At 37.9% G+C, this 22,111-nt stretch overlaps 1 protein-coding gene across 10 annotated transcripts in view; it reads left to right on the plus strand.

Moving 5' to 3' along the window:
• The window catches only part of EMSY (EMSY transcriptional repressor, BRCA2 interacting), a 78,579-nt gene that overhangs the window by 52,542 nt on the left and 3,926 nt on the right, over nt 1-22,111 (plus strand). For 6 of the 10 annotated variants that reach the window (XM_037038446.1, XM_037038450.1, XM_037038449.1 and 3 more), the window contains 7 exons: nt 1,622-1,820; nt 11,688-11,852; nt 13,613-13,768; nt 14,786-14,827; nt 17,022-17,173; nt 19,272-19,835; nt 20,776-21,276. In XM_037038446.1, the coding sequence (XP_036894341.1) occupies nt 1,622-1,820; nt 11,688-11,852; nt 13,613-13,768; nt 14,786-14,827; nt 17,022-17,173; nt 19,272-19,835; nt 20,776-21,276 (1,779 nt within the window). The remainder of the gene's footprint in view (nt 1-1,621; nt 1,821-11,687; nt 11,853-13,612; nt 13,769-14,785; nt 14,828-17,021; nt 17,174-19,271; nt 19,836-20,775; nt 21,277-22,111) is intronic. The other 4 variants (XM_037038447.1, XM_037038452.1, XM_037038453.1 and 1 more) reach the window with 3 other exon arrangements.

Genomic DNA, 22,111 nt, shown 5'->3' on the forward strand with positions numbered 1-22,111 from the left:
TCATCACGAGCAAATATTGGCAAAAAACAGTCCCCTTGGAATAAAGTTTGTTGAAGGTGTATATTCTTATTTGAGGAGTATATTGTAGCAGAATAGTAGTTATTCAGCATCTCTCAGAGAAAAGTATTTACTTTTTTAAGCTAATATGATCTCCAAAAGCAATTTATTTACTTATAAAATTTGCTTTATTTGAAACCTAAATATGTAAAAGCTAGAGATCTCTTTGTTTTTCAACCACTAAGGTAACTTTTCTGGAGATTTGCCGGGGAAATTGAGGCTCAGGATTTAACCTTATGTTGCTGGGCTCCTGTTTATTTTACATGAGATATGAGATATCAAAGGAAGCAAAGTCAGCTTTGGTTGAGAAATTCTATCCTAGAATTTTTGTCAAAGGTAGTAATTTACCTATAAACTCATAATTTACCTTTTGAATAATTTTCTCAGAATTATAATAAAATAGGTTACTATCTAAACAAGTAAATTTGGTGATTAGAAATAAGTCCAAATTGCCTTTAAGATTCAAATGGAACAATTTTATTTGCTCCATTATCTAAATTGTTGGGTATTTTATTCTTGAATTCTTAGAAATAGGCAACTTAATAGAGTCTGAAAAGGTTTAGAATCTTGCCCCGTTGGTTGGGCATCATCCCGCAAAGCAAAAAGTTGCTGATTCAATTTCTGGTCAGGGCACATGCTTGGGTTGTGGGTTCAGTCCCCTGTCCTGGCACCTGTGAGAAGCACATTGATGTGTGTGTCTCTTTCTCCCTCCCTTCACTTCTCCCTAAAAATAAGTAAAATCTTCTTTAAAAAATAAAAGATTTAGAATTTTACATATTGGAGAAATGAAAAAAAAATGTGGTGAGTTAATATTTTTCTCCATGTACCCAATTGAAGTCAACTACTAGAGTCCAAATTTTGAAGTGTAATGGTTACGTTTGAAAATGTTTTTCCCATTTCACTTCTTTTAGAGTCTGTGACTTTCACCTTTGCCAAGAGTTGATCTACCACATATTCCATGTGGCTTCTAATAGTTGAGTACATCGTTGTTCCTCTGGGGAATTCTTCAAAGATGATTTAGGGTCCAGGCAAGTTTACTTTGTGCACACATGTCAGTTAGGAACTTCATTTGTTTGCTAATGATAGAAAGCCAAGGAACAGTGACTTAAACAAATTAGGGTTTTACTTTCATGTTAGTTAACATTCAGGTTGGGGAAATCCAAGACTGTTACTGCGGCACAAAAATTTCACAGGGAATCTAGGTTCCTTGTATCTTTCTCTTCTGTCATTTTTAGCTTGTGTCTGTCATTGCTGCTCTATAGCCAACAATTGTAAAATGACTCCTGGAGACATCATAGTCAAGAAGAAAGCAGGGGCAGAGTTTCTCCTCAGAATCATGGCTGCTGTAACCTGACATATACCACTTAAATGTCGTATGTGGCCTGACTATAATTTGTTCATAGATTGAATTAGTCTTTGACGTACAATGTTTATCCAAAGCATAGTAAATGAACAGAATGTGGTTTTCCACATCAGGAAAATACTATTGTTCATGACCTAGAAATTTAACATTTTAAATAGTGCTCTAAAATTTAAGCTGGATGTATTTCTGCTTTTCTTCTAGGTTCTTATTAAACCCAAACCAGTGACATTTCAAGCCACAGTTGTTAGTGAACAAACAAGGCAGCTGGTCACAGAAACATTACAACAAGCATCCAGGGTGGCGGAGGCCGGTAATTCTTCTCTTCAGGAGGGAAAAGAAGAACCACAGGGTTACACGGATAGTAGTTCCTCCTCCACAGAGTCCTCCCAAAGTTCCCAAGGTAAGACTCTTTCTATATAATTAGCTCACACAGTGCCCTAGTTCCAAAATGGTTGCATCTAGATATTTCAAAGAAACATGTATGCTTTGATTTTTAATTCTTTTGATGTTATTCTCTTTTGTTTGATATGTTTGTTGGTGGTAAGGCTTACCATTCTTGACTACATGGCAGATGTTCATCAAATAATTGGTAAACTTTAGATGCTGATTTTGACGTATAGGTATTATTAAACTGCTTAGGGCTGTGATTCTTCCTGTTTTCTTTGGTAGGTAGTAGGAGTATGCAGGAAAGTGAATATACCTTTTGAAATGGTTGTTGCCAAATTTTGAGAGGTAATCAAGGTGGCTAGGGGCGGGCTCTAAGTCGGCTGTAAGTACAGTGAGCATAGCATGGCAGTTTGCATGGGACAAGTCCTAGTTCACAGGCGGCAAATGCAAGGCCCACGGGCCAGATCCGGGCCTCCACCTTGTTTCATCTGGCCTGGCACCTTGTTTCTACCCGGCAGCAGCACTGAGTTCTCACTTAACTGTTAAGGAGCAGTTACAGCTGGACAGCCCTAAAGTTACATTTGGCCCTTTGAAGGCAACCTCCAGGCTGATGTGACGCCCCAGTAAAAATGAGTTTGACACCCCTGTGACCTAGTTTGTGTCTGTTCTAGCATAATTATTAATGGTATTCCTTTTCACTCTCAAAGGTATCCCAGTTTAAATAATAATTTTATGGCTGTCCTAATTATAAGGAGAGGACTATGAAGTCGTACTTCATAGTAGGGACACTCTTTGTCCTCAGTGCTGTTTTAATTATGTTGTTCTAGGAAGTCTCTTGAAAGTAACTCATGATCATAATCTTGAGACCTCCTACAAATCTACCCAGTTACCTTAAAACCACCTGAATTGTCGATGCAGTGTATTACGCCTGTGCTTATACACTGTGATTCATCTATCTTCCCTTGATCATTCCTCGCTCACTCTCTTCCCTTCCCCCACCTGCCCGTTATGCTCTCTGGAGTGCTTTGTTAGCACTTACTAATACAGATTCTTCATATTGTGCAAACACTTTATCATTTTAAGTCTTAGGTAGAATCTTCCCAATTTGGTCTTACATGATTTAGATTGTTAATTATTTCACTAATTCACTTTAAGAATATTTGTTTGTTTATACTATGTAATAAGTATTGTGCTAGAGTAAATTTTGTATCTTTTACAAAGGCTAAGTAAAATATAGTTCTTGCTGCCTAGGAGCTTAAACTCTAGAATAGGAGATAAAAAACATACATGTACAACTTCAGTATAAGAATTTTATTAGTAACAGAAAAAAAAAGCCACAGGCTGAAAGCTCATACTTCAGTAAGGTGAGGATGAGAAAGCTGCAAGAAGAAGTAGCATTTGAAATGGTCTTTGAAAACTCATCAATTCAAAGTAAATAAAAAAGTTGATTTTAACAAATAGTATGTCATTTGTTTTATAAAGTATGTAAAATATTTAGCTTATGAGTTGGTGCTCAAAGGGAGACATATACAGTAGATGTCTGTATGTGTGTGTATACTTACATGTAAAATCTCAGTTTGTCTTTTGAAATTGCTCTTCTTTTCCTAAGGGAGCTCTAAGCCCGTCACTACTTCCCAGGCATGTCATTTCATTAGTGAGTCTTCAGTTTTATTTCTAAGAATGGTACAAGAGTTTGGCTGTTTTTAGAAGTGATTGAGTATAAAGTTTTCTGCTCTTTGATCTTTTATATAAGCATCATCTGTCTCTCTTTCTCTCTCTCTTTTTTAAGGTTTTATTTATTTATTTCTAGAGAGGGGGGAAGGGAGGGAGAAAGAGAGTGAGAGAAACATCAGTGTCAGTGTGTGGTTGCCCCCACGTGGCCCCCACTGGGGACCTGGCCTGCAACCCAGGCATGTGCCCTCACTGGGTATTGAACTGGCAGCACTTTGGTTCACAGCCCACGCTCAGTCCACTGAACTATACCAGGCAGGGTGGCATCATCTCTTTTTATTTATTCTCTATTTTTCACTCTGTATTTTAAAAAAAATACTCTGTAATGCAGAATATTGTGTAATTTAGACCAGGTGTATAATTCACTGTAAAGCTAGTTTTTATAATCTCCATTTGCCCCTCTCCCCATATCCTTTTATAGCTCCTTAGTACATTCTCACAAAGACAAGGAGCTGGGAATGTATATGCTGTGATCTAAAGAGACAGGAGAGAAAGGATAAAGGTTTGGGACAGTCTAAAATGCTGTTTTTCAGAGTATATGAGGATCGTAACTACTAAAAATGTAAATATTAGATAGCAGTCCTTTTTCCTTTTATATTGCTTTTGTAGTTTTTTAGCCCCCTCTCCCCACCCTTATAGCAGTGTTTTCTTTTAATATAATTCCAAAATTATGAAAAAGTAACCAGAAGAGTAGAAAGAATTCCTGTTTATTCTCTTTACCTAGACTAGATTCACCACTAGTTTACATTTTGCCCTATTGGCTTTGTTGTTGATTCTCCTTATGTCTCCCATATACACCATGTGTTTACAGTTCTTAAACATTTTTAATATATTTTATTGATTATGCTGTTACAGTTGTTCCAATTTTTCCCCCTTTGCTTCTCTCCGCCCGGTACCCCCATTCCCTCCAGCATTCTCCCCCCTTAGTTCAAGTCCATGGGTCATGCATATAAGTTCTTTAGCTTCTCCATTTCCTATACTGTTCTTAAAATCCCCATGTCTGTTTTGTACCGACCATTTATTCCCTGCACCTTTTCCCCCATTTTCCCTATTCCCTTTCCCAGCTGATAACCCTCTAAATGATCTCCATAACTGATTCTGTTCCTGTTCTGATTGTTGGCTTAGTTTGTTTTTTAGATTCAATTGTGTATAGTTGTGAAATTTATTGCCATTTTAATGTTCATAGTTTTGGTCTTCTTTTTCTTAAATAAGCCCCTTTAACATTTCATGTGATAATGGCTTGATGATGATGAACTCCTTTAGCTTTCCCTGGTCTGGGAAGCACTTTATCTGCCCTTCTATTCTAAATGATAGCTTTGCTGGATAGAACAATCTAGGTTGTGGGTCCTTGCTTTTTATCACTTTGAATGTGAATGCTTCTTGCCTGCAAAGTTTCTTTTGAGAAATCAGTTGGCAGTCTTATGGGAACTCCTTTGTAGGTAACTGTCTCCTTTTCTCTTGCTGCTTCTAGATTCTCCCCTTATCTTTAACCTTTAGCATTTTAATTATGATGTGTCTTGGTGTGGTCCTCTTTAGGTCCAGCTTGTTTGGGACTCTCATTCTTGGACTTGAATATCCTTTTTCTGCACCAAATTAAGGAAGATTTTTTTTTCATTATTTTTTCAAATAAGTGTTCAAATTCTTGCTCTTGTTCTTCATCTTCTTTTCTGGCATCCCTGTGCTTCGGATGTTGGTACGTTTGGAGGTGTCCCACATGTTCCTTATACTATCCTCTTGTTTTTTTAATTCTTTTTTCTTACTGTTCTGGTTGAATGTTTATTTCTTTCTTATGTTCCAAGTCATTGATTTGAACTTTGGTGTCATCCCATCCATTGTTGGTTTCCTGTATTATATTTTTCTTTATTTCATTTAGTGTAACCTGCATTTCTTCCTGGGTCTTTTTTTTGCTGTACTCAGTTCTTTGAGCACCTGATAACCAGTGTTTTCAACTCTGCATCTGTTAGGTTGGTTATCTCTGTTTTGCTTAGTTATTTTTCTAGGGTTTTGTTCTGTTCTTTCATTTGGGCCATATTCCTTTGTTCCCTCAATTTGGCAGCCTCCCTGTGTTTGTTCCTGTGTGTTAGGAGGAGTTGCTTTGACTCCTAGTCTTACTAGCATGGCCTGTTGTAGAAAATGCACTATGAATTGTGAGGTCTGAGTCCATGCTGGCCCTTTAAGTGGAGTCTCTGGAAAATCCTGCAGTTTCTTCTGCCTCTTCAACCCCCACTGATTTTTACAGCCAGCAGTTAATAGGGCTTTATCTTCCTGGCTCTGGAACCCTGGGCTGTGTGGTCTGGCCTGGGGCTAAGATCCTTCGCTCCTGCGGTATCCCTCTCGATTTTTATTCACTATATGTGAATGTGGGACCGCCCATTCCACCACCTGTCTGTGCCACACTGGGTATCTATGCCTCTGTGTGTGTCTCCATGTGACCACCCCTCCTACCTGTCTGGATGAATGTGGCTTCTTTAAATCCTTGGTTGTTGGACTTCCACACAGCTTGATTTCCTGACAGTTCTGGGTATTACTTGTTTTCACATCTAGTTGTAATTTTTTCTGTAGTTTTACAAGGAGGTGAAGCATGTTTATGTATGCCTCCATCTTGATCAGAAGTCCAGTTTTTAAATTTCTTAACCATTTAAGAACAAGTTGTAGGTATTATGCCTTTTACTTCTAAATTTTTAAATTTGTAGGTCTACATTTTTCTTTTTTAAATTTTTATTTATATTTTAAATAGAGGGGAAGGGAGTCAGAAAGAGAAGGAGCAAAACATCAGTGTGAGAGTGAAACAGAGAAAATCAATTGATTGCCTCTCATACATGCCCCAACTGGGAATGGAACCTGCAACCCAGGCATATGCCCTGATTGGGAATTGAACTAATGACTTTCAATTGAGCCACACCAGTCAGGGCTATAGGTTTATATTTCCTGAGGGTTAGTCTCTTCGTAACTAAAATGCAATTATTAAAATCAAGAAGTTCAGTGCTATGATTCTGTAATCTGCAATCCATTCAAATATCATCAACTATCCAATAATGCTTTTAATACATTTTTCCCCAGTCCACAGTCTTAATTCAGGACCACACATTGCATTTTGTTTGAATTTAATTTTCATGGTTCTTTATTTTGCTTTAACTAGGATAATTCTTCAGTCTGTCTTAGTGTTTCTTGACCTTGACAATTTTGAAGGGTATTGATCAGTTACTTTGTAGAATATTCTTCAGTTAGTTTTTGTCTGATGTTTCCTTTTGATTAGATTCAGCAGGGATTCCACAAATAAGATGTTGTGTCCTTAGTTTGATCTCATCAGTAGGCATGTGATGTCAGTTTGTTCCAAAATTGATGATGTTAATGTCAATCACTTGTCCTCCCTTTTTATTTTTTTTGCATTACGAAGTTGCTATATTTTCCTTCGAGATTTATATTAATTTGTGGGGCAATACTTTGAGACCATATAAATATCATGTTTCTCATTAAACATTTATGTACTAATTTTAGCATCCATTGATTTTCTAAAATTCATTATTTATATATTTGATTGTTGGCATTCTGCTGTAAAAATGAAACAACATTGCCCTGGCTGGTGTGACTTGGTGAATTGAGTGCCAGCCTGCAAACCAAAGGGTCGCCAGTTCGATTCCCACTTCAAGGCACATGCCTGGGTTGTGGGCCAGGTTCCCCACTAGGGGGTGCGCCAGAGGCAAGCACACATTGATGTTTCTCTCCCTCTTACTCCCTCCCTTTCCTTCTGTCTAAAAATAAATAAAATCTTTTAAAAAATGAATTAACCTTTTTGTGACTTCAGATCTTTTTTGTGATGACTTCCCTTACACAAGTCCTGGAAATAAGGATGTCTCTTATGCCCAGGGAATTTCTTGATTCTATTTATGGTTTCTAAACTTTTCCCACCATCTCCCACCCGCAAGGAGGAGCAGTTTAGTTCTTCTATCCTATTCCTGAACTATCTCCTCACAGGAGAAAGAAGGCTCCATCTTCACCATGCTGTACCACTCTTTAGATCACCCTGGGAAGGGTTCATCATTCCTTCTACACTGTGCTTCCAGAATTGCTTTATATACCAGCTATTTTTATCATTGATCATTTTATTTTGTGCTTTTTGTTTGTTTATCATAATTATTTTTCACAAGACTACCAGCTTTTTATTTATCTCTGTATCCTCAAATATTAGCAAATAGGTTAACTAGCACAAAGTAGATGCTCAGTAAATGTTTCACCGAAGGAACAAACAGCAAACAGCAACCATAGTATCTATGGCATAGTGTTAAGTTTCATCCTTATAAACTCATTTTTGTTGCCTGAATCTAAAATGTTGTTTCCTTTCAGGGATTTCCAGTAACCTTGGGGATGGGCCTATTAAGTGGTACACACGTGGAGTATTTTTAGACCTTGTTAGACAGTTAGATGGTCAAGCCTAGTGGATCAAGAGCATACTTGCCTGGGTCACTAATGGAGATTGGACCATAGGCCTTCCATAGCTCCTGAACTTTTTTTCCTAATTAGATCTTCTTTTTTACCCTTTCTTACTTGGGAATAGGCTAGACTTAATGGGTCCCAGGTTTCTTAAAAAGAAAAAATATTAAGTTTTCTTTTCTCATATTCTATTTATTTCCAAAAAGTTAGGTTAGATAGGTTACAAAAGGTGGGTTAGATAGGATACAAGATTATGTGAAGTAAAATGGAAGAGAACAAGGAGACAAAACCAAGGGTAGGGATTTAAGATGGGACAAAGCATGAAGAAAATACCAAAATGCATCTTGTCAAGACCGTGCTTTAAGTAGGCCATAGCTTGGTTTCTAGGATGATTCTTCCAGAAGCTTCACGATGTGGGGAGTCATGGTAAGGATGGGGAATAAATACAAGTTAAGCAAAATATACTTATTGCAGAATTTCCCAGAGCTTTTATGTGCTAATAATATATATTGTGAAAGATGAAGAGTGGAGTATATAATGTAAAATGCTCCCCAACTTTTTTGACCATCTAACCCTTTTTTGTAGAACACCTTGTGAAACTAATTTTGTCTGGGACATTTTGGGCAATGCTGTCTAGGCATTTAAATACTGTGAAGGCCTTAGGCTTTATGACAATACTTCTGAGGGAAGGTACATACTACGTCGTAGAAGGGATATAGACATCTTGGGTTCAGTTTAAAAGAGGTAGTTTAGATGGGTAAGACATTTGGGAATCATTTTATATGAGGAATGGATAGTGGAGACTGAACATTTATCATGGAGAAGAGAAGATGAAGATTGGGTTGGGTTGTGGGGACATGAGAGCTCTCATCAGTTATCTTGAGGACTGTGATGTAGAAAAGGGAAAAGAATTGGTCTTCATGGGCACATGGATAGGAACTAGAACCATTGGGTAGAAGTCACAGGAGAACTTGCTTCCACCCCATACAAGAAAATTTTCTAATTGTCGTAACTATGCAGAGATGGAAGAAGACTGTTTTGGAAAGTAGCGAGTTCTCAGATGCTAGAGTTCCGGACTGGCAGTGAAGATTTCAGCACAGGATTGATGATAGTGTTAAACGAAGTTTTTGGTCTTTTCTAGCTGACAGGTCTTATGATTTTATGAACAGGTGATGTAGGCATTTTATAGTAAAGATCTAAGAGACATTTTTCCATAAAGATGCCTGAGTCTGCCTTTGGATATAATAGTGCAATGTATATCTCTAAGTACCTAACATGTGGTAGGTATTAAATAAATATTTGTTTAGCGACTTGTCGGGAAAGATATCTGAGGATTAGCAGGCCACCATCTTCAAGAAAGATAGGGAAGTCATTAAAAAAAAATAACAGCCTTCCCAAAGAAAACAAAATCAATATACAACAGATATGGAGTTTTTAATTACCATTTACAAACTATTCCTACCCACCCCCGCAAAAAGAAAAAAAAAACACTGGATAGAATATGTGCCATACCAGGGATATATAATTTTCATTACACTTCCAAAAAATCTAGAAGATAAAGGCACACCACATAATCCCATGGTACTGTGAGATCAGGCCCCCAGGAGCAGTCATTACTGTCGAACCCCAACGTCAGAGGTGATGGGCAGTAGATTTATCCAAACTAAGCGTAGCCAGACTAAGGTAGAAAGGAAAATCACTTGAGAAATGGTTTACACATCTAAATCACTCTCATGTGTCACACTTGCTGGGGTCGTTGCAATAATACTTTTTGATGGTCAACTACTCTTTCTGAGTATGGGCAGAAAGAGTGAGAGCAGTCTCCCCAGTCTCAACAGGGTGATGTTATTTCTGGTAATGTCTCTGACAGGCACTTCTATGGGAAATTTGTGTTCCTTTTCAAGTCTCTTTCTACTATATCCCTCTACACATAAATCGTTGCTTTCTTCTAGATACTCAATGTGCGAAAAGTGGGGTTGCCAAGTCATTCTTTGCCTATAGGTCCTCTCACCTAACAGGGGTATTTATATCATCAATGGAATTTTTTAAATTTGAGAACTTAGGTTATTTAAAAAGAGCGATTCTCTAATATAATTCTCTTAAGTTTAAATTCTCTGTATATCTACTTAGAATGAGTAAAGGAAAATTGTTACATGCTTCATATAGCATTTGGTATTGCAGGACAGTGTCCTTCAATTTTCTAGATTTTGGGGGACATTTAATGAAAATTATATATCCCCATGTGGCATATGTTCTACCCATTGGGTTCTTTTGGCAGGGGTGGGGCACGAGTTGGGGGTGATACAGTTTGCCAATGCTAATGGATACACTTTGTTGTTGTAAACTGATTTTGTTTTCTTTGTTAAGGTTATTGGGTTTTTTTGTTTGTTTGTTTTTGAAGGGTTGTTACTCCTACTCCAACCTTTTTGAACAACTTTGTAGTTTTCAAAAATATAATAGTGTTCATAGAAGGGAGAACTTATATTGTATTTAGTCTTGTTTTGGCAGTTACATGAATTCTTTTTATTCTGTGATGCTTTCACTGACATTCTAATTCAAAGCAGTCTTTTTCTTTTTATATATTTATCTTATTTGCCCTAATCATTTGATTTTACTAAAAAATACAGAGCTGTATGTGCCTTTATTTTGTGTTTCCTCCATTATAATCTAAACTTGGGAGTAGGGATCATACCTTTGTCCTGCATAATTTTCTGTGTGGTGTCTTGGACAAAGGAGTTCAGGAACTGAACAGTAGTCTAGTCCAACCTGCTAAATAGATAGAAAACTCATAATTTGTTGCTTGATTTGATGCACATTTCATATTTATGTGCATACCTGTATAGCATGAATATAATAAATTTTGGATTAGTGTATAATTTATCTTGAAACTAACCAAAGTCTTAGAAGTGAGAACGTTCAGGCCACCACCACCACCATAATAACATTTCTATTGTCCTTCATAGTTTATAAAGCTCTTTTACATCTATCATTTCCTAATGTCCTCAGATCCTCATATCTTGTGAGGTAGAAAGGTGATTTCGTTGTTGCCATTTTAGAAATAATGATACTAAGATAAGAATCAACTTGCTAATAATTGATAGAGCTGAGGCTATAACCTAAAACTTTGAACTCCAAATGTTATATGTGTCCTGTTTTATCATGCTGCTTCTGGATCATCTATTCATTCTTGTCAGTGGACAGGATTTTCTTTCAGTGAAGTCAGTCATCCAGAGAGTGTTGACTGGGTGCTGAGGTTGTAATGCAGAGCACGTTTTTCAGGTGCATTGGGGGAAGTAATACTCCTACAGCATTTTGTTCTTACTCTACACAAATATACACCCACCTACATACATGCACACCTATTGATTACAGCAATGATCCCATTGAATTGTAATTTGTCTTTTTACATGTCTGTCTCCCCAACCAGATTGTGTGCTTCTTGAGAATCCTCTGACTATTCTGTGAGCTCCTTTGTATCCTCAATGCCAAATACAGATCTCGGCACATAGGTGTCCAGTTTGTTGAATCAATGAATGAATGATTATGTGACTACAGACATGAAAAGGCATTATGCCTTCTGGAGGCTTATAGTCTTCTTGGGGAGATAAAGCATGAAATTTACAGTAAATACAAAATTTTTTTAAAAACCAAAATTTTAAGAGAAACTTTGTTTATAGGGTTTGTTTGTTTGTTTGTTTTTTTAACTAATATAAAACAGATTCCCAGCCTGTAGTTCATGTAATTGCTTCCCGGCGTCAGGATTGGTCAGAACATGAGATTGCAATGGAGACTAGCCCCACCATAATTTATCAGGATGTATCCAGTGAATCACAATCAGCTACTTCAACAATCAAAGCTCTGTTAGAACTCCAACAGACAACAGGTATGAATTCACATGCTCAATCGAATGAAGCATGTTTACTCTAGAGATGAGTTGTGCTAAAAATACTACCACTGTTCTATTTTCATTGTTATTATTTGAGCACGTTTCCCCCCTCTGGACTTGTCTATAGTCATCGGTGCAGTCTGTTTACTTGTTGGTTCATTAAGATGAGCACAGGAGTATGGAAGGATAGATATAATCAGATATAATCAGCAGAAAGGAGGGGAAAAAATGGCAGAGCTCTTTCTTCTCTGTCTCCTGATTAAAATGGACAGTCCTGTTGCATTTTGTCACCACAAAGGAGATCCATCGCTTCTAAGTGGAAAAATAGGTGCCGTACAGTTGCCAGTTCTATTCAAGAATAGTAGGAGATAGATTAAAGGGCCCCTGCCATCCTCCTTGATATTGGCGGAGCAGTTTTATGTTCATAAAACACCATTAATGGCCCTTTCTAGCATTCTAATTTGTTTTAATTATATCTTCCTATTTCCTCATGTACTTTAACTGCTTGAGCTTCCGTGCAAAGCTATCCTTATTTTAAAAGATCTTATCAGTATTTCTAGTTACTTAATATCTTAGTGAACTCTAGGCAAAACCTGTGGTATAAATACTGACTTTTCTATTATAATGGGTCAAAGACTATCAGAGTATTTAAGGGACCTTAGCAATGATCTTATCCAACCCTTTCATTTTATGCAGAAGTAAACTGACATCTAGAGAGGTTACCCAATTGGTTAGTGGCAGAGTAAGACTCCATGTTTTGATTTCTAGTTCAATGTCCTTTCTACTTGTGGGGTGACTCTTGTATTCTTTTGGTTTTGTTTTGCTTTCTTTATTTAAATGATTATTTTGATTTTGTCACATGATAAGCCTTGTTGAAATAATCTGAGTGATCATTCAATGGACTTAATTACTGGTTACTACTGTTCGGTATAACAGCCACTCTACACTGCCCAAAGAATACTAGCATTTAATGTAAGTCTTTGGTTACCATTTCTGTATATTGATGTTATTTTTGGCCTTAGTCATTTCCTCAGCTCCTTGTTTTTAACATACTTGGCCATTTCCATTAATGCCTTATAGAAAGGGTAGAAACTGAATGAATAGATTTTGTAGAAAAAGTGATTAAGATAGAAAAGTAAATCTATCCACAGAAACTATACCCTGATGCCAGACTATTCCATAAGACATTTTTCTGCAGGTCATTTGACCTACAGAGAGGTCATTTTTGCCTAACATTGAAAATTTTTATTCTTTAGGAATCATTGAAAACATTGTAACATTTCTTTAGAGGTAGTCTCAAATTTTTAATAGATCAAATTAAACTGATCACTGTGTTACACTTTTCTGGGTAGGTGTGCCTGAGAGGAAATTATGCTTTGTACTGCTTATTCACCCTTTATTTTCAGGTTGGTGAGTTCAAGGATATCAGGGACTACCTTGAAGAAGAGTAAAGGAAATACTCTAAGAGGAATGTGTACCAGGGAAACAGAACCAGCTGTCTGGCCTAGTGCTGACAGGGGAACTTCACTCTGGTTGCATATGTGTCCTCTTGCTAGGCTCTGGGTGTCATCGCACAGATTGTGGACTCTCCAGCCCTGCAGAGCAGTCAGTCCACCTTGTTCTTTTCAGCTCATTGTCTCCTTAGTTGCTGCCAGGGTAGCACCCCAGAGGTCTGGTTCATTATTCCCATGGACACCTCTGGTATTTGATACTTGTTTGTAATAAAAGTTAACTTTTCCCCTGACTTTTTTATGCAGTAAAGGAAAAATTGGAATCCAAACCAAGACAACCCACCATTGACCTGAGTCAAATGGCAGTGCCTATTCAGATGACCCAGGAAAAGAGACATTCTCCTGAGAGTCCATCAATTGCTGTGGTAGAGTCAGAACTGGTTGCTGAATACATCACTACTGGTAGGTGTCCTCTTAAAAAGTTGTATTGGGGTAGGAGAACTACCTTTCTGGATTTCGTGGGATAGTTATTTGGGGGAGAATATATCTTTTGCAGTTTGCTCTAAGAACACATTCACTTTGTCCTTGGGATTTGCTCTTTTACGACTGAAGGGAAAATCGATAGGTTGTTATGGAGTTTGAGAGTTTGCAAATAATATAAAACTGCAGTTTGGCTGTGAATGACATCTGTGAATATAGGGCAACATTTGTAGCCAGAGGATAAACTCTTTTTATTTAAGAATAAACATTTTTAGGCATCCGAATTTTTTAATTTGGGAGGAGGGGAGGAGGATCATGGGACAGAGAAAATCCAACCGTTTTTTCATGTAAAGGAAAAATGTAGGAAATTTTAAACTTTTATAAATACTTAGGAGTTCTGATAGAAAGTAAATTAGGTATTTGTTTAAAATATAGTCTGGCAGAAAAACACTAATGAGCTTTTTGGATGGCATATGTAGAGAATGGTGCAGGAAGGATAATAGATTCATTTTCTCTTTCTGGTGAGACCACACCTGGAATACTGCTTTCCGTTTTGGACACTTCCTTACCTCGAGGTTTGCAATAGTTGGGAGAGTAGTAATGTGAATAATTAGGGGGTAAATGTGAATAATTAGGGGGTAGGAGAGAGGGCTTATGAGGCACTATTTAAAGAATACTTAAGTGTTCTTTAGCAATAATGAAAGAGAACATAAAATTACAACTATTTGAAGGATGTAAATACCAAAGCAGAAAAGGAATTCTTTGGCATCATTTTAGTGGATATTAAGACTAATTGGTTAAAATTGCCAAATAGGGAAATCCATTTGAAGATTATCGAAAGCCACTTAGCATCTTTCTTTAGAGATATTTAGCAGAAGGCGAAGAAATGAAACAGAAGGCAGTGGGTTAGTGAAATCAGTATTGACCTCTGGGGATAGACTAGATTATCATAAGTAGATGACAAGACCTATGATTTCTTCCCATACTTATCCTCTTCAGAATGCATTGATGAGGGGACAGAGGTTGCTTTTCCCCTTCTCGGTAAGTGGTGTGCATCCATTTGTAGTTTGACTAAAGGTGAAAGATGATGGGGAAAACCACCCAAATGGATGTGCTCTACACTGGTCTGGTAGAGGAAAGGAGGGAAGCTTCAATCAGTGAAAGAAAGAAAGATAAATTTTGTTTCTTTCTCAGAAATGAGCAGCTTGACATTGGAAAAAATGAGTTTTTTAAAGAAATAAGTGACTATTTATGGTATTTGGTGCAGTTAAGGTCATTTCAGCTGTTTTCCAAATGTTCGCTGTGACCTCCTCCCATAGTCTCCTCCCATCATGTCCTTGGTCACAGGAGCATTTTCTTTGACTGCAAAGCCAGCTCAAGCACCTGGCCACTTTGTTACCCTGCAGTGGTGTTAGTTTGTCTTCACTTCCCTGTGCTCTGGGGAGGAATCTATAGTGTCTTGAATAAAGGTTATTTTTAAATGGTTTTAGTCAGTCTTCTATTAAATCCATTTCATTTCTTAATAAAATTAATAATTATAAAGATTATATGGACAGCAGAAATGTTTTATATAATCTGATAATTTCATCAGAAATTGTCTTTATTTGTCGAATGTCATTTATTTCTGATGATGCTTTCATCAATAAAAACTATAGTAATTTAATTGCTTAATTTTAATTAATATTAAAATGAGTATGATTAGTTTTCCTTTTATTTAGTCATATTGTAAATGATTTCAGTAGTCGTTTTGTTATGAACCCTAACTCCTTTTTTTCCAGTTTGGTTGAGCACATGAGCACATATAGGAGATTTATTCATTCATATAATTTAAAATGTATGTATAAAACAAACTGTGATACTACAGTACATTTATAAAAGAAGAGTAGTGATGCTTCTTGTAATCTCTTACATTAGATGGAGGCATGTGTGCAAGTATAGCAATAATTCATTTGTGCATATAGGTAGAATGTGTTATAGAAAGAAATAAAGCTTGTTTCTATTTCACCGGATAGTTTTAAAGTCCTCTACTTAGGACATATAAATGTCACTTTTACAGTGACTTCTGTGGTGATCATCTTACCTTTGGACACCCCACCAATGACTTTTCCAAGTATGGAACCACTACTACTTGAAATTTTAGATCAAAATATGTGAACATTAGAATCATGGATTATTGAGAGAGTTTTGATATTCTCAAAATCCTTAGCTACTTTTCTAGATTTTTTTCTTAGTAAACATAATCATTTTTAAAGCTCTGTAGAATAAGAAGTAGTCAATGTGTATACTGTTTAAAGCATTGAAATTATGATTGATTGGCATCAATGTAGATGAATATTTTTCATGTGTACTTTACTCAATGGGACCTTTGTAGCAAGAGAATATTATTTCAGTCTATACTCTTATCTACCCATTTATGTCAGATGAGCTAAATTTGAGAAGATGAAAGAACACTAATTTTTCTATAATTTTTTTAAATTTATATTTTAATACTTAATAATTTAAGGACTATTTTCAATTCATTACTTCATTTAGTCCTCTTCTAGGTAGAAACAAATTTTTATTATCCCTTAAAAATAAAACTGTAAGTTTCAGAAGTGAAATAGAGTTTAAGTGACCTCTTCAAATTCACGTGCTAGTTGAAGACGTGGCACAGTGGTACAGAATCCGGGTGTGACTCCTGGTCCAGCTCTCTTTCTGCAGTGTTACCTTGACCTCTGACATCTTTACGAATTGTAAGGAATGAAACAGTATCACTTCATATAAAGGAGTGGATGTTTCTGATTTTTGTTACATTTGAAACTGGGCTAAAGAGATTAAGTTAGTATTGTCTTACTATCCTTAAATTAATCTGACATCTATTACAGAAACAAATTACTGTTTTTTTACCTTAGATAAAGGACATTGGAGAAAGTGAGTACAACTCATAGGAGGTTGTAACTCTAAGGGATTTGTTCCTTCTTTATGATAGTGTTTTTCACCATGCTCCCACGTACATTTTTCATATCATCCTTATAATAGCTCTCTTATTCCCATTTTACAGATGAGGATAGAGTCTCATAGTCGTGACTTTCTCAGAGTCACATAACTCATTAGATGGGGAGGCTCTGGTCTTCTGATCCTGCTTCACAGTACCACACTCTGTGATGCAGTATCACAGACATTTGTTTAAAATGGCTACTGGTTACAGATGCTGTAATGATTTCTGTAGAAGTATCATCACCTCCTTTATTTTCAGTTAGCCATCGCTCCCAGCCTCAACAGCCCTCCCAGCCCCAGCGGACACTGCTCCAGCATGTGGCTCAGTCACAGACCGCAACTCAAACTTCAGTGGTGGTGAAGTCCATCCCAGCCTCTTCCCCAGGAGCTATCACCCACATTATGCAGCAGGTTGTATCTCCACTTTTTCTTCCGACCTTCTGTAACTGCAATTTGCCTGAAATGAAGTTTCCTTTCTTCCCCTGTTGTAAAAGGAGAAATAACTGAATCAGAGTGTTTGTGTATTGCCTTCATCTCTGAGGAGTGACTAGAGGAAATGAATTGAGAGTCTTAGCAGAGAATAATTAAGAAATAGTATTCTTGGATTTCCTGTGAACTTTTACTATTTCAAAAGGGTGGGGCTATCTAGATGACTCTATGGCATCAGAATTGGTCACTGCTTCTAAGCATTTTATCGTTATGCAAGAATTTATCACCGAGGTAAGATTTTAAAATGAAATAGAGGTTGGCTTGTTTGCTGTTTGTTGCTTTTTTATTTGTTTGTTTTACTTTTCATTTTTATAATGAATCCTCATGGGAACATATGAATAAGTAGGTAAATAAATATTTGACTTATTTTTACTTATGTGTGACCAATTAAGAAGGAAAAGACTCAACAGTAAGGAGAATGAATTAATTAAAACAGAAAATCTGGTACCAGGGATTCGGGAAAAAGGAAGCATGTTAATAAGTTGATTTTGTGTCAGATACTATGCTTCGAGCTTTAAATACACTAACTTATTTAATTCTCACTATTATTCTGTAAGGCGAGTGTATTATCCCTCTTACAAATGAGGAAACTCATGCTCACAGAAGTTAAAATAATTTATCCTAGGTGGCTTGAGCCAGAATTTAAACCCCAAGCAGCTTGCCTTTATTTAAAAGTAATAGCATAGATATCAGATATTCACATGACTTATTAGTATTCACATAAATCACCATCCTCAACTGGTAACAGTTGACCCTAATTGTAGGCAATGAAGAGATTGTTGGATTAAAAACCTATGTTTGTAAATTCATTATGAGATAGGGGAGGGCTTTGAATCTCAAAGCCTTAAGTTAGAGTGGAGGTGTAGCCAGAAGGATGAGGTTGGGCTGGATCTCGTGACACTGGGGAAACCAGATGGCCAGAGGTTTTGCTGGGTGTCAGATCTCTGCCTGGAGTCTGGCCCTTACCTGGCCAGTCCTGACATTGACTTTTCTCAAGACAGCCAGAGAGGTCAGGCAGGCTGGCCCTGTCACTCAAGATCAAGACCTCCTCCCAATGCTATTATAACCAACAGCAGACAATCTCCCTTTTTACTGACAGGAGTGTTCTTGTCTCCTCCCCACCCCTTCTTCCCTCCTGGGAGCCAGGTCTCTAGGAAACTATTGCCTCTTGAGCATGGAATCTGAGCAAGGGGGTGTAGTGCAGAGAGTTTTTTCCCAGACCTTTATGAAGTCTGGTAAACCATCTCCACTCTCACCAGAGAGATTCTCTGTGGGGACTAGGATAGGCAGGTTTCTCAGAAAATAATTCTTACCTTCTGGCCCTGGCTGGTGTAGCTCAGTGGGTTAAGCACAGGCCTGCGAACCAAGGGATCTCAGTTCATTTCCCAGTCAGGGCACATGCCTGGGTTACAGGCCAGTTCCCAGCAGGGGACGCACAAGAGGCAACCATATACATTGATATTTCTCTCCCTCTCTCCTTCTCCTCCCCCTCTAAAGATAAGTGAATTTAAAAAATTTTTTAAAAAATAATTCTTACCTTCTGGACAGCGTTGGAAATGCACATGGCCAAAGTGGGCTTCTCTGAACCTTGGCTTTTCTCCGGATGCCTCTTCCTGGTTGCTGCATCTTTCTTTGGATGGTTAACACTGTTGAGCAGGCTTAAGAGCTGTCTCTTTAGCCAGGGAGCCTTTTCTTCTCTTTATGTGTTGGCTTGTGCCTGCAGACAACCTTATTCTTCTTGCCCGAAAGCTCTGGTCCCTCTTGAACTTTTCTTATAAAAGTGAGTAGAACAGTTTTTACAGTACTTAACACCTGAGAATTGAAATTACAAGAGCCCCAATGTGAAGTTGCCTTTAGATTTAGAAACCTTGGAAAAGACCAAAGTTTCTTGGTCTTTTAGGCTTTTCCCTCTGAAAATTTTTGCATGAGTCTTATAACCAAGTCTTTTCCAGTTTGAGAAAAATGTAGCAATGCAGGTGTTTTCCTTATTTCATTCTTACTTTTTGCCTTTTTTACTTAGGCATTAAGCAGTCACACTGCTTTTACCAAACACAGCGAGGAACTTGGAACTGAGGAGGGCGAGGTTGAAGAGATGGACACATTAGACCCTCAGACAGGTCTGTTTTACCGATCTGCCCTGACTCAGTCACAGTCCGCTAAACAGCAGAAGCTTAGCCAGCCCCAGCTGGAACAGACTCAGCTGCAAGTGAAAACTCTGCAGTGCTTCCAGACTAAACAGAAGCAGACCATCCACCTGCAGGCAGACCAGCTCCAGCACAAACTCCCGCAAATGCCCCAGCTTTCCATCAGGCATCAAAAACTCACCCCTCTCCAGCAAGAACAAGCACAGCCCAAGCCAGATGTACAGCACACACAGCATCCTCTCGTGGCCAAAGACAGGCAGCTTCCTACCTTAATGGCACAGCCCCCGCAAACTGTAGTACAGGTGCTTGCAGTGAAAACTACACAGCAGCTCCCTAAACTGCAGCAGGCTCCGAACCAACCAAAAATCTACGTGCAGCCCCAAACCCCCCAGAGCCAAATGGCGCTCCCAGCCTCGTCAGAGAAACAGCCGACAAGCCAGGTAACGGAATATTGATAGCATGCAAAGTTAAACTTATCTGTTCACGGAAAAAATGAGATCATCACAACCCTAACGTGATTAGCAGTGCTTTCTCCTGGCAAGAGGAAACTCAAAAGCCTCGTTACACTCGTGTTAGTTTACCCCATCAGGAGGTTGGCAAGGGAAGAAATGTACACCTCAGTGTAGGAAGGGGAAAGTCCTATCACTCAGAACTTGATTTTCCAGGCATTTTTAAAATGAAGTCACTTTAGCATTGGTCAACAGTGCACAGAAGTGATATCCCTAAATTATTTTTATTTTTTCTGTATAAAATATTTATTTCCATGCCTGTAAACTCCTATTTCTGTGGCAATAATGCTAACTATAGCATTATTTTAAGGAGCTTCATTGAACATCTTCTTTTGTAGTTTACATCATCACCATCTAGTTAATAAATTATCTTCTAGATTGCAGAGGAATTATCTGTGGATATTTGAAAGAAAAACTATATTCAGGAAAGTCAATAGTTTTAGAGTGACGTGTGTATGTGTAAATTATATATATAGGATATGTTTGTGTAAATGTATTTTGAAGCAACAGATTTTTAAAACTCTTTTTATTTTAAAAAGCCGAAGATTATATGAAATAGTCCGAGACAGGTTTAAGGTATACTGTGGGAATATAAATCCCAGAGGAAAACAAGGCTGCTGGGACTTTTTTCCCTTTGTTGCTATGAACCTTGGCTGGCTGAACAAAGGTTCTTTCCACCCCTCCTCTTCCCCTAGATTCCTTAAAAGTAACCAGTTACTTTCCTGCCCAGCCCTCTTGCCAAAACACCAAGCTTCACAATGTCTTCCTAGTATACCGCACGAATGTTTCTTTTGCCATATTGTCTGGGGTGTTTGATAGGTTTTCTCAAAGAGATGTAGCTGTAACACACACAACCCCAATTTGTTTTCAGGTGGAGCAGCCAATTATAACCCAAGGATCCTCTGTTACAAAGATAACTTTTGAGGGGCGCCAGCCACCCACAGTTACAAAGATAACTGGTGGCAGTTCTGTGCCTAAGCTGACATCACCAGTTACAAGCATATCTCCCATTCAGGCCTCTGAGAAGACAGCAGTGTCAGACATTTTGAAAATGTCTTTGATGGAAGCTCAGATTGATACAAATGTAGAGCATATGGTAGTGGATCCCCCAAAGAAGGCTCTTGCCACTAGTATGCTCACTGGTGAAGCAGGATCATTATCCTCCACCCACGTGGTAGTGACAGGGATGGCGAATTGCACTCCCCAGCAACAGAAATGTAGAGAGTCCTGTTCAAGTCCATCTGCCGTTGGCCCTCCCTTAACGACAAGGAAAATCGATGCACCAGGAGTGCCTGCAACAGGCCAGTTCGTGCGTATTCAAAATGTAGGCCAAAAGAAAGCTGAAGAGAGCCCGGCAGAAATTATCATCCAGGTAAGAATTAGAGCACTGAGAACGCCTGAACATGAGAACTCTTGGGCGTCTTGGGGGGGCGGGTTTGGTGTTCGGGGCTGTCACAGGAGGGGTCAGGCCAAGATGGGAAAAAGACGAATTATCTGGATATACCATGTTTGACAAAGTTGGTTTAATATGATTTAGATGTTCAATTTCATATTTATTTTTTTGGAATGAGTCCTAGAAAATTGAATATTGTCACAAGGCAACCCATATGTCAGCTGGGTTTATAAATGCAAGCCGCCTTTCCTAGTGTTAACTCAGCAAGTCACCTCTGAAGACTGGCAACTTCCTGGGGTCAGTTTTGGGCTCCCTAATTTTTGCTCAAATACTCCTGGGATCTAATTGGGTTGTACTTCTATTTCTAGTACATTTCAGAGACCCTTCCCTTGGAAAAGCACAGTTCTTGATTTTGGTCCAAATTTATGGTTTTCAGGACAATAAACCTTAATTAACTGAAATGTCTGGAGAAACATGTTATAAGAGAATTTTCCAAGTAATTTAATTTTATGTCTAACTTGGGATTAACAATAAAGCTTTGTTTTTTGTTTCAATCATTGTTACTGAAAAGTTTTGTTATGGTTACTGTTCTGCCTTGGTAAGTATAGGCTAGTGAGCATAATGTCTTATATCCTCTTCATTCTAAACTCATCTTCCATCGTGCATAATAGATCAAGGCTGAAGAGTTACTTAGTTCAGACTAGCTCTGAGAAATTGTGTTTTATTTCTCTCTCCCCTTGCAGGGTACCATGGTATATTCTTGACAGTTGTCTTTTTTTGATAAGCTGACAGATGTCTTAAAAGGTATCAGAGT

The sequence above is a fragment of the Sturnira hondurensis genome, unplaced genomic scaffold (assembly GCF_014824575.4).
Source record: "Sturnira hondurensis isolate 20B ecotype Veracruz unplaced genomic scaffold, ASM1482457v3 Scaffold0024385, whole genome shotgun sequence".
In the NCBI taxonomy this organism is placed as follows: domain Eukaryota; kingdom Metazoa; phylum Chordata; class Mammalia; order Chiroptera; family Phyllostomidae; genus Sturnira; species Sturnira hondurensis.